Consider the following 21,640-nt stretch of genomic DNA (forward strand, 5'->3'; position numbering starts at 1 on the left):
CAATAACAAAAAATCATCAACGAAGGTAAAAATATATTGGTATTTATAAAAACTATAATTAGTAAAATTATAGGAAATAATAATTTATTATTTGATGAGTTGAAATTATAAAAAATTTAAAGAAACATTTTTTATTTTTCAAAAAAAATTTTAAAATAGTTTTTTGTTTAGTTTTTAATGCCACTTGTAGGCTACGGAAATTTGTCGAGTGCAGCACTCGTATTCGCCCGCTAATGGCAGCGACCAGTTCGCATTACGCCTCGTCCTTCGGCTGCGACCGAGCTGAAATGTTAAATGCTTTCAACAAAAGCCAACAAGAGGTGGTGGCGTGTGGGAGTGGGGAAAGCGTGGAAAAGGGGGCGAAAGGAAAGTGGCGGCGAGTGAACTTATGCAATGCAGGGCCATGCAGAAAACCGCAACTGGAACGGAAGGCGATCCAAGTGGATGAGCTGCGGAGCGGAGAGAAGCGGCAGCCTTGATCTAAACGATTTCCTCAGACATTTGCCGTTTTTGGGCCAACTCGATTTCAATTGGTTTTTATTGCAGGAAATCTCTTTCAAACTCAATTTCGACAACTGTCATATGCAAAGCATACTTTTTCGGGCATCCAATTGCACTCACAGACATACACGCATACAGCCGTGTGCAAAATAATAGCAGTAATCTATTAATATAAAAAATATTAATAAATGTTTGAGCTCAATGGAATAAAAGAGAAATTGGGTAAAGCTACAATTAATTAATGAACAGATTATCGTTATTTTGGAAGAAAGTGAGGGAAAACCATTTTTTAGTATACTGATAAAGGTAGAAATTCAATATCACTGTTTTCAATAAAAATGTAGAATATGTTTTGTAATTGTCTTAAGTTTAATAATCGAAAATGCTATTATTTTGACGACAGCTGTGTATATAAAAAGGACATGCACACGAGCAATGTTAGTTGGATTTTCCTGGAAATTGCAAATGCCAAACAAAAATCTGAACATATTTCAGGTGGAAAGCTGATATAAAGAGAATCTTTAACTAGTTGTTATTTGAACATTTTCCTTTGGCATTTCTTAAAAGTGACTTGTGCTTTATTAATTTTTCCATTTTGGTTTATTCTGCATATGACAACTTTATGGTTGGGCAAATCTTTCAAACTAATATTGAAAAGAGCCATTTTTTATAACTTAAAATTTCAATGGCTAGACTTTATACTTTCATTGTTTGAACAAGTTTTCCCATGCCAACCTATCTCCTTTGAACCTTAATTCACCTGCCACATGCCGAACATTTAATTAACACACCGCCATTAGCCAGGAACACGAGACTTTGCGGCGTGGCCAATATGCGGAACACCATAAACAATGGAGAAGCCCAAGAAAAGCTCAACAAAACGGCATAAAAAACAAGGTAACGCAAAATCATAAAGGCCTGTTACTCGACCTTTGTCTGGGGGCAATTCTTGGAATTAATTTATGATTCTTCGTTTCAGCCGCCGGCCAAGCAACAAATAACAATCAGAATTGCTGTTGATTAAATAAGCGGTCAGCGGTTTGCAGAAGTGGGGAAAGTGCTGCGAGGAAACACATTTAATTTAATTCGCGGCCCCCAGCGTTTTGTTACCTGTCTGCCGTATTAATGACCTCAGCTGGCTGGCCAACTCACCTGCACAGTCTTTTTCCTCCCCTTGATTACGTCGGGATCATTGGTTATGTGCGCCTCGATTAGCAGGCGCAGCTTGTCGGTGACTTTGTTCTTGAACTTGCTCAAGTAGGACTCGTGGTCCTCGTTGTCCGGGTCGATGGCCTCGCTGGCAGCACTGCCAGGTACTCTGTAAATTGGTAATAGCCTTAATTAGCCAGCAATCATAATCACAGATCTGTGGAGGCCATTAATTACATTGGTGTTGGCCAAAATAGTCAGTTGTTCTGAATAGTGATTAGAAAATAGGTGTTGATTTATATGTATTTAAAAATGTGGAATTAAAAATAACACATTTCCAATATTTATTTATTTATGTTTTTATTACTTTAATAAACTCTTTTTTAATCTCACATTTCTTTTTATTAAAAAAAATGTGGCTTGGCAAAAAAGAGTTTAAAGTTTTAATTGGCATACATTTTGCATAATGCGTTTTTCTCCCTTGTTGTAGTTGGTTAAAAGTTATCAAATTGAAACTTTTTCAGAATATGGATTGTTATTAATTTAAATTCTTTTAGTTATAAAAGCAATATACGATATAACAAGTGTGCCGTTTGCACACTGAAATAATTAACAACTTACTATGCTGGACTTTCGTTTAAACTAGGTTTTTTTCTGGAAGACTTACACCAGAGTCGTGTGATTATCCGTGGAGAGGTTCATGGTGAGTTCGTCCTTGATTTTCCGCAGCCGCTCCCCGGCCTCCACATCCCGCTTGCTGCTCTGGGCGGCTCGTTCTCGGAAAACTGCCAGGATTTTCTCGCTAGTAAGAGCTAATCAAAAAAATGTATGAATAAGACAAAATTATAAATTCGTTTGATGGTAAAAATACGACTTACCCATGGCCTGCGAAACCTCCCTTTCGATCTGCGTGCGTCGAAGTTGCTGAACCCGCTCTACAAAATCCGCGGATCGTCCTGCGGCACTGGCTCCCTGGACCAGAGATTGCAGGACTCCTTCCAGGAATCTCTGCATTGGCTGTGACTCAGCCAGCCAGGCATCCACGGCCATCAGCCTGGAATGCGAAAAAAAGCGAAGCTAATCAATAACTGGTGGACAGATACCAGCTGCCGATGTCGAATCAAGTGTTGGCATTTCCATATTTGCTCTGCCACAGCCATCCCGTTGCCGCCCCATCCAAATATTTGCCAAAGTTCAGCTCCAATTGAGTTGCCAAACAAAGCGAAAGTGGCACATGGATAATTTCAGTCAAACATGGGACAATGGAACGGAAACGGAACTTTGACAAATATTGGCAAACTTTGTCCATAACTATTTCGCTTGCAGTTTGCATTTCGGATTACAGCTTACGAACAAAAAAAAAACCTCCAAAGCCAAATTGGCGTAACTTATTTTAGGGGACATGTGGAACTATGTTTTCATATATTTCTTTTCACTATTAGAACAATTTGAATAAAATTTATGATGGTTAAAAATCAGTATTTTCAACTCACCGATAATCCTGCTTGAGCTGTCGCTTCGCCTGAGATTCATCTTTTTCGTACCACTTAACCAATGATGCCTCATGGTCTGCTGTGGTCTGATGATCGGCCAGAATGGCGGAGAAGATGTCCTCGTCCATTTTCGTGGGCAGAAGCTGACGACCGATGCCATCGCCCACGAGCACCATAAAGAAGACACTCTTCGTGTGGGCGTGGCAGGTGTCGATCTCGTGCAGATAGTCATCGATCATATAGGGATCCCGCTCCAACTGGTTGATCTCCAGGTCGCCGGTGCCAAAGTGCATGTCCACGAATTCGAGCTGCAGAAAAGGCAAGATATTATAAGATATATATAATAACAGTTTAAAAGTTATAAATATACATTATATGTAACGTATTCCTAAAATTCGATTCCTAGTGGTCTTTGATTAAAGATAAATTGTTCTCAAAAATTTCAAATTAGATTAAATTTGTTTTTTTTTTAATAATTATTATATTTTAACTAATTTCTCTTGAATTTTAATGTTAAGAAAACTGTGTTAAATATAATGCGATATCTCGTTAGAAAGCTTCTTAAAATATTAAAAGATAATAATAGGAATATTGACATTGTCACTTAAGAAAATCTTTTATTTCACATTAAAAGGATCATCTAATCAAGAATCTCATTGTACAATTTTAAATGTGAAACATGGACCAAATTATGATAATTTCGCTCCTTAAAAACACTTTTTCTCTTTATTATTTCGAATTATTCTCAAGCAGATTTTCCACCCACCTCGATTTGTCGGTCGTCGTAGAGGGACTGCAGCTCGGGACCCACCAGCTCGAGGAGCATGCGGCGCTCCTGGTTGAACTCCTGCTTCAGGCTGGCCACGTAGATCTTGATGAGCAGCGGCTTGGGGAGGCGGGTGTGGGCGGAGGTCACGCCCCTCAGTGCATTCAGCACGCTCTCGTCGATGGGCGCGGCCATTTTGGGACAGGCGAGGAGCTGGTTTTTGCCTAGTTTATTTGTTTGTTTTTCTGCGGCTGTGTCTGTGATTGAGTGGGTGGTCTGCTTTCGCTTCGCCTCGCCTGTTTATTTAAGTTGGCCAAAATCAAGCAGCATCGTCGCCCTCGTCGCGGTTTTACCAGAGTCAGCTCCGAGCAGCCCGCAGCTTTGGCACATGTTCAACGCGAGCGCCCAATAAATTTGTATCCGTATCTGAATCTGTTTCTGAATCTATATCTACAGCCGCGCTCCTCGCAACCGCACGATTCCTGGGCATAGCGGGCCAAAAGTTTATCCTCCTCGATTCAGCTGCGAATAAAAATTGAAAAGAGCAAAAATTGTATTTATGGCAAACTTTTTGCATAGCCCCAAACGAAATAAAAAACGAAGCCACGCGAGACAGCAAAAGTTTCCTTCCATGATCAAGCAAGGGATAAGTCCATATATATACCATATACACTCATTGTGGAAAAAAGGGGGAAGCGCACAAGTTGGACAAGTCAGCAAGTGTTAACATTTGACTGAGCTGCTGATTGAAACATTTGGGCAAAATATTGTTGGCGATTCCAAGAAGGGACGGAAGTTTGGCCCTAAATTATAAGTTAAAGTGGGAAGGAAGCTCTTAAAGAGTGTTAAAGTTAAGTTTTAGTTACTTAATTTTATTTTAATGAATACATTTTTAAAATCAAATAATTTTAGGGAACAGGAAATAGCCTGTTTAAAATACTATAAAATGAAAATATTTAATAAATATAGTCTTGGTTACTAGCTTTTTAAGACAGGCACCCGCAAAATGGTGTAACTATTCCTTAAACGATTAAAAATAATTAAGAATGCGGGCGAATGCTGGCTTTAAGACAAACACGGACTTGAAAGGGGCCAGTGGGGCATGTCCTGTCGGAATCCTGCTGCCATTCCGCCACTAATGAAGACCCTTCCTCCTCGCCTCGTACGGTTCTGTCTGCCGACCGCCAAACAAAATCGATTGCCATTAATTCCGCTTCAATGAGTTGGCTAAATTGCTCGTTAGGACAGCGGCGGAGGACAGGACATGGCGTGGTCCTGCGTTTCCTCCGCCTCGTCCTGCCATTTTATATTCCTCCGTCCCGAGGTGCAAGTGGCCTGGGTGTCGGTTTCAATCAGCCTTCGCAGCACACACTCACACGTGTTGCCTGTCTCAATCTGGGTTATCTCTTAAATATTTGATTCCCGACGAATTAAGCTTAATGAGCGACTCAGCCACCCACCCCCCGACAGGCCAGTCAAAGCGTTCTCAACGATGTGAAAATTATACGACCTGGACAAGTGCAAGACCCATTTTAGCTGACCGCCGACAAAAAGACGTTAAACCAGGGCAACGACAATCAGATATCCGCTTAGAGTATTGGTTCAATACGTTTACTTCCGTTTAGATATTCACTGCGATGACAACTAATAATATTTATGAATAATAAAGTCTTTAATATGCTCAAAGTGAGGTGAAAACCCATTAAAAACAGTAAGCTTGACAACATTAATTAATGATGTCTCAGTTTTGCTGGATAACAACAGAACATAAAGCTTTGCCACATTTTTACGACTCATAATTATAATTGGAAATCTGATAGGTCTAGACTAACCAAAAACTCGTTGGCATTTCAGTGAAAGTAATGGAAGAATAAAGCCATATTTGGCTTAATAATTACGTCTTTAATGTGCAAATTGGGAATTATGGTAAAAAATTATTAATATCAAATATGCTAAAAGTTCTACCCATGGTTTGCGCTCGCTTTTGTGAAATTTCATGCAACAAATAGTTGGAAAAATTATTATGGCGTTAATGCGCTTAAAACAATAGGAAAAACATTATTATCAATATGCTTGTGACATATATTATTCGGGCGATTATGTCTTAATTAAGTTGTTTAAAAATTAATATTATTTATTTGGTATTATTCACAATATGATATATAATAATATGGAAAATTATTTATATTAATATCATTTATTATAAAAATTATGTAAAAAAATACACCCAAATTATTTAGCTAAATGCTTAATATTAAAAAAATGAAACTGATATGATTAAAATTATTTTCCCCTTTTTTAAAATCGTTACGTTTTAGTTTACTTTTAATTGATATTGACTTTATTATACCCTTGTAGAGGGTATTATAATTTCAGTCAGATGTTTGCAACGCAGTGAAGGAGACGTTTCCGACCACATAAAGTATATATATTCTTGATCAGCACCAATAGCCGAGTCTATCTAGCCATGTCCGTCTGTCCGTCTGTCCGTCTGTCCGTCTGTCCGTTTCTATGCGAACTAGTCTCTCAGTTTTAAAGCTATCGCGATGAAACTTTCCCGAAGGTCTTCTTTCTATTGCAGGTAGTACATATGTCGGAGCCAGCCGGATCGGACCACTATATCTTAAGGCTCCCAATCAAATATAAGAAAATTCATTGTAACTTTGTAGGAAGTAGGCGTTTTGATTCTTGACTACTTAAAAACAAAATTGAAATAAATCGAAACGCTGAATCTGGAATCCCTGGAACTGCACCGAGTGAGTATTCTTTTATCTACAAGGGTATATAAGCTTCGGCTGGCCGAAGGTAGCTTCCTTTCTTGTTTTTTATGTATATTAAATACCGACATGCTTGCACTTTGAAGTTACTTTTTTTTATGTCCTATATCTACCCTTTGGCTATACAAATACTGTGTAAATAAGAGTAATAACACACTTCAACACATGTGTACTCGTAATAGCTAGTTCCTTGCATTCATGCTTAACAGACAATTTACCGTGCCTCGGAATGATCGTTATTGGCGATTAACCCCATTATTAGTCAATTTCCGACGTTTTAGGCCAGCGTTTCGTCAAAACTGTCAAATAACAAAATGTCCTTGGGGCTGTGGAGCAGTGGAGTTCGGCGTTTATCGGTGTGTTGGGTGGGGGATATTAATGGCTATAGGCAAACACAATTTCTCCTTGCGTTGGCGGTGCTATTACTCTTCTATTGGGCCGTTGTGTCATGGATAACGTGGCTACTGTGGGTGTCAAATGGCCACCATTAGTGGAGGGGCCAACTCTATTGCATTGAACAAGGAATGCCCAGAGCGAGCTGTCGATGCCATCGATATCTTGTTAAATATTAAGCAGCATAGAGCAACCTTTCAGCGCCTGCTGTCCTCCGGCGTTTGAAATGAAGCAGGTTTTGTATTGCTGGAAAACATGCAATATGCATTCTTCTTGCATTTTCCAGGTAATCGATACATTGTACATAAACAGTTACTGAATTCTTAATAAAGTATGTGAGGTGACGCATTTCTATTAAATTCCAAATTCCTCTTAGGGGGGAATACTACATAAGTTTAATATGTTTGCGAATCTTTGTCACTAAGGGCACGTTTTCTCTAATTTAAAGCGATTTAATAACTAAAGTTTGGTTTTTAATGGAACTGAGTTTTAGTTTTGCACTTGACATTTGCATACAAAAAGTTAAAATGAAATTAAAAAGTGTAAGTGGTGGCATAATAGCTGCACAAAGAAAAGGTCAAGTATTTCGTGGAATAATTATCCTGATATTTAACTGAGAATAATTTATTACAGTAAAAGAGAAGGCTATAAAAAGTATACTGACTCTCTTAGTTTTATAGATACCTATGCATATTCAAAAGCTATTAAGTACCAATTTATACAAATGTTATTTAGTTGCTTAGAGGCTTTGAATAGCATTTGAATAGCACTTTAAGTAAATTCAAGATTACCATCCCCAATAGCACTTTATTGAATTCACATTTATTTAAATACATTTATTACTTGTCTCAAGCAAATATTTACGGAAAACATTTAAGTGCCAATCACAACAGTGCTGACTACATATGCCATTCGTAATTCAATAAAGGCGTTATCGAGCCAATCTGGACTGGATATGAGCATATTTTCTTGCCAACTTTATTAATGGATCCAAGCTCGGCGACCAAATGGCCTAAACCTCTGGCCCTTGGTGATTTGCACAATCGAATGAGTGGTCGGCCCAGCATCCGCAAACTAAAATGAAAATAAAATATTGGCACTGACGCGCTGGACATAAATAAATAAATAAATGGATAATAAGCTAAAGGCCGCAACAGGCAGGAGCAAAACCGAGCCGGGAAAAGCGACGGCAGGGGAAAAACGCCCAGAAAAGGCCTTGGGCGAAGAGTCGGGCAAAGTCAGCAAATTCAGAAGAAACAAAACACGGAACGGGCTGTCCCGAAACGTATGGGAGGCATTAATAATAAATCCGCTGCACTGTATGTGTGTGTTGGCCCGCTTAGCTGCTCATTTTTTGTATAAATATTTAAGAGAAAGCAAAATAACAACAGGTAGCCCAAAATTAGAACAGTCGCCTCCTTTCATTTGCAAATGCCAGCGAGCAGAAGGTTTTCCCAGCCGTTATTACCTGCATTTGTATGCCAAGGAGAGGCTCTGCCTATGTCGAAAAGTATGCCACAAAACTTGCTCCTCCTTTTCGCCTTTCTCCTGCCTCCTGTCTCCTGTCTCGTGCAGCGGAAATAGCGAGAAAGCGAGAGAAAGTAAGCAAATATGCGTGTGTGTATGGGTATTGAGTCGGTTTTTTTCAGCACAGCTGAGACTGGGGAACTGTACAGTGGGTGATGTAAGCTGATTCTGGCTTACATTTCCAGTAGAGCTTTAATATACCATTTTTCTACAGTACGTATGAGTAATTTGGTATTAAATATTTTGAACCCACTTTAAATAATTATATTATATATATTTATAGAGTCATTATAGTTTTATTTTCTCTTAGGAAATGTAAGTTTTGAATTTTTCATAAACTTTCTCCTGAGTTTTTCGCATTTCTAAATACAACTTAATCATAAAAGTCGCAGGTAAGATCATTTGGATTTTTATTTCACGCTACATTTTTAAGATAAACTCAAATTTAACAGTTATACTGGATTATATTGGATTTTTCCCATAATAAGTTTAGGTTGACGGCTAGAACTCCACCATTTCGACCAGAGTACAGCGGAATTTCTCATGGCTCTCATTGAAATAAAAGTTTATGCCGCCATCAGGCCAGACGTGGCTCCTGCCTCCCCATCGGTCCCTTTGATAAATACAAAATGAGCTGCCATTTGCCGAACGCTTCCCCTTCCCAGTCTCGTCGCGGGACAATTGATTCGGCTCGCTTCTGTTCTCCTTACTTTCTGTTATTGGTCCAGCGTGAAAATTGAGCAATTTCGGGTCTTAACCGTTGCCCCGGCTCCCAATTGCCATCGTTCGATTCTGGCCTGCTTCCTGTAATCAGCTACGTGCTCGCACGCATTAGGCAGTGAGCAAGCAATTTGCATTGAATCGTTCTTTGATTTATGAAGGGAACACGATTGCACATCCTGAATTTGGATGGTCAGGACTCTTTTCTGCACGCGATGAAGTCAATTCTGCGGGGCTTCGATGGCCCTTGACTCGAAAACCCTTTTCAATCCCACAACTTGACGAGGCAGAACCAATTGTGCTCCGTTCGCCTGGGGCTTTTAATTTTCAGGCCTGTTCTTTGACAATTTTGTGCTCAGCCTACCTTACCTGAAGGTCATCGCCACATTGCCCACTTTCAAATTTTCAAAAGCAGCTGCTGCCGGGCCCGCATTTTATTTATGCCGAGCAGGTAGCAAAGAGCCTGCCAAAGGAGAGCGGGAAAAAGAAATGCAAAAACAATTCCAAGTGTGTCTTTCATTCGGAGCCCACTTGTCGTCTCTTCTGGGTCTTTGTCTTTGGCCCCACCGCCCACAGCCCTTTTAACTTTTGGGGGGTGGCAACAGGGCTGGCAACTAAAGATCGAAAAATAGCAACTGTAGCTTAAAGGGGGGCATATATTATGAAAGAAGTTTAGCGAAAAGTTCAGAAATTTTCTTTGTAAAAGAAACAATTTACTTGAGAAAGTATAAAGTAACATTTGGTTTTTCATTTTATACTTTTAGGTATTATACACCCTCTTGTTTGTTAAATATTGTTTTAATGCCATTTGTTATTTTTAAGATTTTGAATGCATTTTCTAAACTTACTGATTCAACTTAAAGAAACGAAAGCACAACAGAACGCTTCAGTTTTAGATTTTGTCTGTAGAGAAATATTAGTCATAATTTCTCAAACTTACAGCACAAAATAAATTTGCCGATAAATTGGTTGATTGCTAATCCAATAAACTCCATACACTAAAACCAGAGGGTATTTAAGATATAGAATTTTGTGACCATGTTTAAGAAAAGTAATATTAAAGCTATGTCTCATAAAAAATGCAACAGCTTCCGTCTTGGGCCGTTTAAAAATAGCCAGATTTGGCCAATAAATGCCGCAGTCTGCAGCGCTGACTGGCAAAAGTAAATAAGCCTGCACAGGCAGCTCACGCAATTCATGGCTGAATACATTGAGCGGGCGCAGGCAAATCAAGGGTAGCGAGTCGGCCTAAAACATGGAAAACTTATGGAAAGTGCGGCATAAATCAGAAGACATGTCGACAGCAGTGGCAGGCTGGCCCCGCCCCCTGGCCCGCCCCCCTTTGTCTGTCTGCGGGACTCACGCTTAAACACACTCACATACACAGATACACACGGCTGTGCGCATTTCCGGTCGCTTGGCAAATTCGATTTCATGGCATTGTCACGTAAAATGCTCCCCGAATTTCATGTCAATGAATTTCCTTTTTTATGTCTGTCTTTCTGTTCGCTGGCTGTATTGCCTGTGCGTGTGTGTGCGTTAACTTATTGTAGTCTTAACATTTTGCACAAATGGCTCTCTTTTTCCCCCTTTCAATTTCGGCAAACTTAGCCCGGCCAGAGTCAACAATTTTGATTCTATTTACACATTATTATGGCAAGAATTTCGCCTCTGATAAGTTGAGAAAGGGGTGAAAATCCTTGCCCGCCATTTCGTATTTAATTATTTAAGGATTTACTTTGGCGCTGTGCAAGACGTTGTGTAAGGCCCTGGGAATTCTCAATGCGACTGATGGGAAAGTCGAAAAGAGTGGCAGGTGTCAGGTGTCCCAAGTACTTTGAAGAGGGCCCTAGAATACTTATACTATTTGATGTTATTTCTTAAGTGAATGGTTAAACAAACTGATTTACCCAAGCTAAATATTATTTTGGATGAAGTTAAAGAAGATTTTTGGGTCAACAAAACAAAGAAAACTAATAAGTAGTACAACTTTATGGAATTCAAGGATAAACCGATCCTAAAAGCTAGGGAGTTTCATAAAGGACTACAGGAATGCAAAACCTAATAAAAAGATGCCAATAAGAAAAATGTTATTCAATACATTTCAAAAACCCTTTAAAGTCTTTAATATAATATTTTTACTGCTAGGTTATGGGGTAAAATTCTTTAAACCACCCATTAAAAAAATGTGGGTGTCTACTCATGGGCAATGAAAAAGTTTCACAGATTCTGACGAGTTTTATTTAAAGCTATTCGAATGCAAACCGTTAGTGGGAAATCAGTATTTTTAAGTGCTTCCAAGGAAATTCAGTAAACAAAATCTTGTGAAAATACAAGCTTTAAAGATTTCAGGAACTTTTTAAAGTGGTTTCAGAAAAAAGAATATTAAATAACTAATGCGGTTAGGAGCAACCTAGAGCTCATCTTTTGAGTGGAACCACAATGTCTACCATTTGAAATGGGAAATTCCGGGCGCGATTGTGGGTGCTTTTATTTTCTGGGGACTTTGGTGGAGGGAGGCTGCTGCCATTGGAATACCACGCGTAATTGTACAATGAGCAAATATGATAAGCAGCTTTCAAGTTAATGATGCGTGCTACGTGTATGCCGTGATGTCTGCAATCCCCGCAATTCCCAACCCCTCTTCATTCAATTCCCCAGCGAGCACTCACCCACTTATCGGCAGAAATCACAAATCACAAATCATTTTCATGGAAATGTGTATGTGCTCCAATTAGGCCACCAGCAGACAGAACCGGAAAAGCGGGCCGGCCCGAATGGATAATTCAAAATTATTGATTTGCCACGTTGCTGGTCTGAAATCCTGGAACAGACAGATATGAACACGAAAAATCGTGAGTTGTAGGTTCATCAATTGTGGCATTTTAAGCTAAGAAACTTTATCCGCCACTCAATTACCCACTTTTCCACTTGTGCGGCACAGTGAACATTGCGCTATTGAGACAACATTTTGCGCTTTTCATTAGCTAAATTAAGCTGACGAAACTTTCTTGGCGCCCAGGAAAATTTAATTTCCATTTCCATTTAAACTCTTTGTTTATTCTGTTTGCGGAAGAGGGTTAACTTAAAGGGGGAAGACCACTCGTCGCAGTGCTTGTCTTATTGCCCATAAAATGTAAAAAAAAGTTTATGCCAAGGAAAAGTCAATTCTCGTGCCCTCATCACTACACTTGAAGAAAGAGAAGGTTAAGACATTTTTGTCAAACGTATTATTTGGTTGGTAGGATGTTTAAGAAGATCTGTTTTTAGTGATTTATAGAATTAAATTAAACATTTTTTTATGCAGATTTTAAAATTTCCTTTAAAAATGATACGTTTAATTTCGAGTGTGATTGCGATGTTTTGTTGCTGACTGGATACGGGCGCTGCAAACAGATTTGCATGCATAGTGCAGAAGTTGACCTAAAAGCCGGGCAACAACACGCCTCTCCTGCGGTCTACGGCCTTCAGCAGCAAATTGGTTTTACCGGAGGGTTTTTCCCAAGGCTTTCCCGGCTCGTTTGGCTTCGTTGCGTTTCATTTCGTTGCCCGGTCTCTTTCGGCGGCATTGTTGTAGCCGTATTCGTGGCCGTGGATGCAGTTTTCAGCCAGTTGCTAGGGATGTGGCTGGTGCACGCCAAGTGCCAACATTCATTAAACGCCAATAAACAAGTGGTGCAGATTGGGTTGAGAGCAGCAACCAGCAACCAGCTACCATCAACCAGTAACCAGAAGGCGACAGCGCGGCCCGCAAATGGATTCCACGTCGAAAACGCATGCAACAGCTCTTATTTATAAGCTGCTTTTCCGTTTTCACACTCCACGCAGTCGGTCACGAAAAGTGCTCAGAAATCGCGGAAAAGTCATTTATTTAGCACAAGCTATTACGATTTTTGACCAAGAAAAATTAGTTCACGGAGCTTTTATTTCTGGAATTTTGCACAACTTTGATACATTACAAATTCTCTCTTCTTATTTTTAAATGATCATTAAAAAAATATAATTTTATTGTTAAGAAGAGAACTTTGAATGCATTTATAAATATTTACAGACAAATTTAAAATAGCAATTCAATATTTTTCTAAGTGTCTGTACAAAGTAATTGCAAACAGAGACCGTACAAATGTTTGATGGACTTTATGTATTTCAGTTTGTTTCCCCTTAAGTTTCCCTCAAAGCGGATTCCCTCGAACAACTTATACAAACTTATATAAAAGCTCATTGACAATTGCTCTCTGCCCGATCGACAATGTGAGCAAGCCAGAAAATTGTTACAGAGAGCGTGACTAAGTCTGATTGGGATCTGCCATACCATTCAAACAAGCTATTCGAACCCTGTTTTCCTTCGAATGGAATCAATGGGGTATGCGCGCCAACTGTGGCAGTGACTAATGCCCCGATGACAAGTTCTCATGCTTCTACCTTTGCCGGCTTCCACTTTTCACTTCGTTCTAAGTTGACGGATGCAGCGGAAATTGGGGCAAAGGAAACAAGACGGAAACGGAAGTAAAATACCAACGGGCGTGACACTTTTAAGCCTTTTAACTGAATCATTTAATTGAAAAGTATCTGTATGGGATGGGTGAATGGGTGGGTCCCAGAAACTTACTTAAAAATTCCTTGAATAACGAGAAAGGGGTAAAAATACGAGTGAAATTAATAATTTAAATGGTTCGGCTTCAGATATTGCTTAAAGCTAAAGAAGTTTAACTAGAATTTAATCCATGTATTATGTCAAGCGTATTTACATTTTATTATCGTTTGGTGAGCTTTTAATAGTGATTTTCTGCATAAAACAAATATGTAATACAAACAATGCTATTATTATACCCATGAGTGTGTGATTATTATTACCTATCAAAAAATAAAAGAAATTTTTCTGATAGTCGTTCTCTATCGTTTTTATAATTATCTTGGCTTGTATGTTATTTTGTTATATTTTCTTTTTCAATTTTATTCATTGCATTTAGGCTTAAAATTAGAATAAATTAATTATACATTTGGTATAATTTTGTAGAGCACTCGCAATTCTTCGTAAAATGTTAGCTAGATTGTTTGTTTGATTTTTGTGTATCCATTTCCAGCTGTGCCCAGCGGAGACCGGCGAAGGCAAGCGCATTTCATATTTAATTAAAATCGAGGCACCCACAGACACCCGCAAAAGCAAACAGACACACATGCAAACACACAGGCATGCATAATACAACGACCATTTAAATAAGGGGTATGGGGTATGAAAGAGGGGGCATGGCTGGGGGCGGGGGGCACAGCGGCGACGTCGTGTGGAAAATGGTAATAACAAAATGCTGGGCAAATATTTAAAATCTTCCGAATGCCGCATTAATGAGCTTTTATTTTGACGGCGATAAGCGTAGCACACAGAATAAGTTGGGAACAAATTATGGCTAATTCGCGATTGCTTTATGCTAAACAGATGCGGTCGCAAAAAAAAAGAGGAATATATTTTGCTAGCGGAAAATCAAAACAGTGAAGGGGCGGCCCGGCCACGCCCCCGCATTCCGCCCACATCTGCTGGCCAGACAGGCGTGGCAATTAAAGCGCGTGACGAAAACATTCCGTTGCCACGCCCATGAATATTTCAACAGCCAACTAAGGATCCTCCATCATATGCAGAGAGAAAAACAATCAAAAAATTAATATCACTTGTATTTTGAAATATAAACAAATATTTTCAAAATCGGTTTTTTTTATATATTATCACAATAATTTATTATTTTAAGTCCTGCCCCCTCAAATCTCTTGGTTTATATTCAACTAAAGTAATTCTGTATTTGAACTAAAAATATTATAAATAGTCTTAGCATTGTTGACCAAAAATTTTAACTTTTTAGTTTATTTTTCAAATTAATTACTTTTTATATTTATTTAAAATGTGAGTTTTCTTTTTAAACATCTTTGCAGTCCCTTCAATTGAAATTAAATTTAAAATGCAGAATGCAAAATTCATGAATTATTTTCTTTTACATTGCTAGCTGTTCGAATTGGTTAATAATTCTATTTCTATACACTTCTCCGTTCACTTTTCCTGTTTCCAGCTGCTCTTCGCTGCTCTCCGCATATTTCTTATTGTTTTCGTTGCCATAATTCATTTCACGCTTTTCTCGAGGCGGTGAAAAACGCGGGGAAGCCCTAGAAAAATGCGAGGAATGCGAAAAAAACATTGTGTAAAAGCCAGGATCGAGTGTGTGCATTTTCCGGGCAGAGGTGAGTGTTTCGGGTAGCGTTGGTCGGTCTTATTAAGTGGTTCGAGTGTTGATTTATAGCACTTCACCCGCCCGTCACGACGGTTATCCTGACAGTTTCCACTGAAGGACAGGACAGGACTCGCACTCTGTCCTTCGTCCTTGGCGGCCGGCGCACCCAGCACATTCGGTTAAAGTTTTAAGCGCTCACTTTGCATCTAAAGTGTGTTTGGCAGATAAATGCTTTGCACGCGCATTACTCATACGCCAGGTTGGCGCAGAACCTTTTCCACGGCCAACAAAAACACACCGCACTTTACCTAATTGAACCAGGCACAAAAGGTAACGGGGTTGCTGATTAATTTAGCTGGGAATAACGTTTAATGTTTCAAATTTACGATAAAGTTACGCATTTTGGGCATAATTTACCCATTCCTGTTCAGCTTTAAGGGTTTCATTAAATTTCTGCTAAGACTGAAACCATAAATAATTCCTCTCACTACACATATGTAGTGGGGAAAAGTAAATATATTTCCCCGCTGAAATAGTCTGGCATAAGCTGTACTATATATTGTTTTTAAATTATTGCCCGTAATTCTCACGATTCAGTTTATAACTCTTTGTCTTTCTGTCTAAATCGTTTTCTTTTTTGGCAAGTAGCAAAATTGACTTGAACTACATTTTCTCAATTCGGATTTTCCCCCAAATGTTTACACTAGCACTCAGAATATCTTTCGCGGCCCATTCGCAGAACAAAGAACGAAACGGATGCAATAAAAAGGTGCCAAGTCTGGAGCAAAATTAATATATATTTTCACGGACCCATGGATTGGCTGTAAAATTGACTTACACAAGTCTGGCGATCGCTATCCGGTTTGGTTTGACCCAAATAAGATTATCCCTACCGTGGAAATGGCATGGGTGAAGTGCAACAGCTATAAACTTTTTATAGTTTCAATAAATATAAAATTTGAGAGCCATTAAAATCGGGCGTTCTGCATTTGTTTGTTGCCGTTCTTTTGCAATTCATTGTTTTTGTTCGCTCTCAGGTTTTATGTCTTTCGAATAATGTGAGCGTGCAGGATTTGGGATGTGTGTACATACGATTTGCTGCAGCAAATATAAACAAGTTTTTATGTTTATATAGAGCTCAGAGACAGCATCAGCGAAACAAAATTACGCATACGCCATGAATAAAATGAAACATTTTGGAGATGCTGCTAATTCACTTTCTTGAGCTTGGATAATTTCAAAGCAAAATAGTTTTTCACTTATCTAACTGTTTGCTAAGCTCCTTACTAAATCGATTATGAAACTAAGAAGAAAATCTGTTTTGCCCAACAAGAATTTGTCTCACTTTTGCTGATTACATGACCTGCACATTCGACTGCCCTTTTTGACTTGGCTATTATTTGCTTGTATTGATTGCCTTACTGGCGCAAAAGTAAACAAAATTGAAATGAAATTGATTTCTGGGTGCTTTACTTTATTGATGCCGAAAGGCAAAGTACTTTTATGCTTTAAAAAAAGTATATTTCGATCAATAAGATTTTTTTCCCATCGTGTGAGCAAGTTTTTTATTAGTCTAAATAACGATTTTATTACTCAAATCAATCTATTTTTTTAAGGTATCAATGCAGTTGAATTAGGGCTTTCTCTTTGTTAGAAATAATCTTTAATCTTTATTCAAAACATTTTGCTTTTATCTTTTGTTTAGATTTGTTTTTCATTTTAGCTTGATTACTTCACGTTAACTCTTTTCTGATTGACAGTAGTTTCTGATAGATACCATTTAATTATTCGAAGTGGTTATCTTTAATTAAAAGTCATGTATTTATTTGTACAACTATCTATATTTATTTTTAAAATTAGTTGACCCTAAACTTTTTTGTACATTTGCTTTGTAGTCTGGGTAGCTTGTCTGATTTTGGTCCTAAATGAACAGGCGATTAATTACTTGCCAATTTACCCTCATCAACTTCTTGCGCACTCCTCTAATTAGAAGGGAGCGAACGCTCAGCATGACGCCAACAGCCCACTCCTATAGGACACACATATCATTTAATAGGGCACACATGGTGCCGGGGAAACTCACGACGTTTTTGGGGCATTATCAGACGTTAAACTCTTTATGAAAATGTTAAATAATGAACTTGGCGAATCGTAAAGAATTCTACATGCCCATACAAATAAATGCTTATGTTCGCCTCAGTTTGGGTAATTTTTTAATAAGTATTCAACGCTTCTTCGGGCACATTTTCCAAGAATTTACCTGAGTGTGTGCGTGCGTCGTAAACATTTTTATTGGCCATTTTCGACATACCGAGCAGTGAAAGGATATGCCGGGCGAGGTCTGAAAATGCTTTATGATGGCAGAAAGACAGAGGGCAAAAAAACGAAAAGAAAATAAAACATTTTCATTTCCATTTTCGTTCTTGCTTTCGTTTTTGTTGTTTGTCATGGCCCATTCAATTATCTTAATATTACGCATACGCCGCATGGGCTGCCAAGATGTTTCGATGGGGGAGAAGCAAAGTGGATTGCGGATGGTGGTGAACCATTGCCCAAAAGGGGAGAAACTAATTACCGTCGGCCAAATAAATAATGCTCTCGAGTATTTCGGCCTGAATGCGTTTATTGATCGCGAATTGCGGCCTAAATGAGCCTGGGATTGCGGTTGGTTCGTGGCTCTTACCTCCTCTCGAATTTCCTGCGTGGACCAGATATCCTTCATTCCATCGTTGTTTATCTCAATTGATTGATTCACAATTTATTTTCACTTTTTCATTTGGTTTTTTCACTTTGGTTTGCGCTTGGCCTGCTCTAAATTCAATAAACAAAATCGTCGTGGGTCTAGAAAGGACACTCGGTGTTTGTGCTTGGCTTTGACTTTAGTTGGGCATCTCTCATTTACATTTTATGCATATTTTAATTGCTCCCAGAAACAGAAAGACGTGGAAACGTTGAAACGCCCCCGGAATCCGCACAGGCGGAAGCCAACAATGAACAATGAACAGGTCCTGGGGCTCTGGATCCAGCTGTGGTCATTGCACTTGGCACAATTTCTTCCTTTTTCTCCCGTTTACTCTTCTTTTAATTGAAAATTAGAACGAAGTTTTTGCTGTCCCAGACAGGATTTGCATTGGACCATTTTACCCCCAGCCGCTTTGTTTATTAAACTTCAATTAGGCAAGTTTTTTCCAATTAAAATTTACCCGCTGCAATTTTAAGGGTTCTTCGCTGGCCGGGCCAACTTTTCGAGTGGTTGGTTTAATTGGTTTTTTTAGCCCCTTTCATAGGGTTGCATTGTGCCCATATCAATCTCAGTCAACTGAGGGGAGCCGAGCGGAGACATTGATAAATGCAAAGGGGATGCGTACCGAGAAACCCGTCGGAAGTCGCATTGCCATTTAGAAATAAATGTAATTGAAGGAATAGCATACCTTCCATTAGATAATGGGGGTTAATCTTCTGTGCACAAAGTGATGTTAGTTTATCAGAATTTATTTATGAAAATATTTTGGGATCACTTTAAAATTTCTTAACAATTATTCCACAGTTTTTCCTTTTTATAAATATTATTGTAATCACTTTTCTATATTTTTAATTTACTGAAAAAGTTTTTCCCTGTGATCTGTTGCGTGTTTTTGCTTTTGATTTTTAACTACTAAATTAGCTGGAAAATATCAATTATTTTTTAAGAGAACTGCATAACTAGTTTATTTTAAACTGCTGTCTTTTATAATTTTTGATTTGTATTTCTGTTAAATTAAAAATTCTAGGAGAAGCTAGACCAATCCACAGACATTTCCGGATCATCAAATACTAAATATCATGAATTCTTTCCGTTTATAAAGATTTGTCTTTTCATCATAACCGAAAAATAATGAAAAGAATATCCTTGAAGAGTCGTCCTAAAAACTAAATGTTTATGCAGGTCGGGAAGTGCAGTGCCGTTTAGATAAACCCCCTAATCACAGGAATGTCGCACCTGCTCCGCGAGGGTGGGAAGGGGTAAGGGGTAACTGGAATCGGGGGATATAAATATAAATATAAACAACTACCCCGTGCCGCTCTAATACCAAGGCCCGAACTCCGCCGCCTGTGTGCGTGTGTATCTGTGTGTGCGGGGTATTTCACTTATTTACACTTCACTTCGGCTGCTGATTCTGATTCTGCTGCCGCTGCTCACTTGTTCGCGCGCCCGTTTTCAAAGTTTTTCCCCAGCTTTTCCTTGTTTATTATTTTTTTTGTTCTGTTTTGTTATTTTTTTTCGGGTGCCAGGTGCGTTTTTCCGCTGCGAGCACCAAACGCTTTCAACTACGACGAGGAACTGAACTGAGCGGCGGAGCAGCTCGGAAAAGCCGAAAGCTTTCGGCCCAGAAACATTGTGGAAATGGCACACGGAAGGAGAGAGAGCGAGAGAGCAAGTGAGGAAAGGAGCACAAGCTCACGGCGCTGTTGCTGCTTTGTTTTCCTCGATTAAACGCGGCCAAAAACGGGGGGTGGGCCGAAACACTTGTGGCTCAAAGTTTAGCAACATGCCAGAATGTTGCGCTGGCTATTAATCGTGCGAAAGATGAGTGCACTTTCCCATTCCCACAAACCAAATACCGGCACTTTTCGGCCAATTAATATCGACCGAGCCGAGTGTAAACACTTTTTGGCCTTTGGCCATCTGCTTCTGGCCAAAACTGGCGGCCGATAAGATAAACAACACCCACGTGGAGGCGAGTTGCTACCCCATGTTGCCATTGCCGTTGCCACAAAGCCGAATGGGGTTTGTTCACTCCGAATCGGAGTCCGATTCCTATTCCATTTCAGTTTCGCATTGAGATTCGGTTGCTCGCTTTTTCGGATTCTCGGTTCCCAGGCAGAATCCGGAGGAGCCGTCGAATGCGGTGAGCTTTTGGAGCCTGCGGCCCTAGTTCCACTTCCACTTCGTTTCTCGAAGGGGCCAAAATCCCCCACTTCACCCCGCCTCCCCTGACATTATTTCGAGCCTCTTTGGCGCCCGACGAGGTGACAATTCCATTTAAGAATTGCGGGCATAGCTTTGTTATTGCTCATGACCATTCTAGCCAACCATTCCGGCCAGCAATGGAAATAGTTATTGCTTCTTTACTGCCTCAGACTATTTAGTGTTGTGCGATTAGTTTCTACTTATTTGATAGTTGATTCTTCTCCAAATGTAATATATTTTAATTTAAGTAATATAAGCATTTAAGATGAGAATAGTTGGAATCCCCAGAATATTATGTTTTAACGGAAGCTAAATATTTGGAAGCCTATTGAAAAGAAATCATAAAAAAATCATTGTCTCTCATTATGACCAAAAAATGTAATATATTTAAGAGTTATAAATTTATTGAGCTTCCCATAAAATTAACCGTGTTTTCCTAGCCTTGATTAGAGCACTTACCAAACTTGCCCATCCCCAACTTAGGCCCCTTGGATTTATGAGCCCTCAACGGATACACTCCATTAAATGATACCCACGACGAACTTCAACTGTAATTAAATAGTTAAAGTAATGAATGGCCGTTTTCGAGAGTTTACATAGCCATTTACATAAAGGTCTTTATTATCGAGGCTGCTAGGCAGAAGCTGCGCCGTCGGAGGGCAACAAACTTTTGTTTTTGGCAGGACTCTAAGGAATGAAGTTCGTTTGGTGTTTCAGGTGTCGGGTGTCTGTCCGTCTGCAGCGAATTAAGTGCGATTAGTTAGCCAACGGGTTGTCAGGGCCCCAGGGAATTAGCATAGGCGGGGTGGTCCGCCCCTGGGGTCCGTTGAAAAGGCTGCTCTCTTCTCTCCCTGGGCCAAATCAATTTCTATAGTTAATAAGCCGACCCCCTGCCGTGGATCAAGCTGCGTGCTCTTTTCCCATTTTCCAGCAGCACTACCATCCATTGTTTGTAATTAAACGGATGTGTCCTGGAGGTCCTGCGGCGCATTGTCTCGCCTCCTGCGACTCACTACCCCCTCCTCCCCTTGGGCTAATGCACTGGCTGCCCGCTGATGTTGCATAAATTAATTGATTTGTCAAGTGCACGCCGGGCACGCCTTAATTAGCATTTTCTGCTTCTGGTGGCCCACGTTGCGTATACGCAA

General features: G+C 39.5%; 1 protein-coding gene across 8 annotated transcripts in view; it reads right to left on the minus strand.

Moving 5' to 3' along the window:
* The window catches only part of LOC108069347 (protein qui-1), a 39,176-nt gene extending 19,339 nt beyond the window's left edge, over nt 1–19,837 (minus strand). For 2 of the 8 annotated variants that reach the window (XM_070211919.1, XM_070211918.1), the window contains exons 1-7: nt 19,594–19,831; nt 18,225–18,352; nt 3,910–4,431; nt 3,144–3,451; nt 2,529–2,704; nt 2,318–2,462; nt 1,654–1,819 (exon numbers count right to left, since the gene is read on the minus strand). In XM_070211919.1, the coding sequence (XP_070068020.1) occupies nt 1,654–1,819; nt 2,318–2,462; nt 2,529–2,704; nt 3,144–3,451; nt 3,910–4,104 (990 nt within the window). In that variant the 5' untranslated portion in view covers nt 4,105–4,431; nt 18,225–18,352; nt 19,594–19,831. Of the gene's footprint in view, nt 1–1,653; nt 1,820–2,317; nt 2,463–2,528; nt 2,705–3,143; nt 3,452–3,909; nt 4,432–18,224; nt 18,383–19,593 lie in introns of all 8 variants that reach the window. The other 6 variants (XM_070211912.1, XM_070211914.1, XM_070211913.1 and 3 more) reach the window with 6 other exon arrangements.
* Between the last annotated feature and the right edge of the window lie 1,803 nt (nt 19,838–21,640).

The sequence above is a fragment of the Drosophila takahashii genome, chromosome 2R (assembly GCF_030179915.1).
Source record: "Drosophila takahashii strain IR98-3 E-12201 chromosome 2R, DtakHiC1v2, whole genome shotgun sequence".
Lineage (NCBI taxonomy): Eukaryota > Metazoa > Arthropoda > Insecta > Diptera > Drosophilidae > Drosophila > Drosophila takahashii.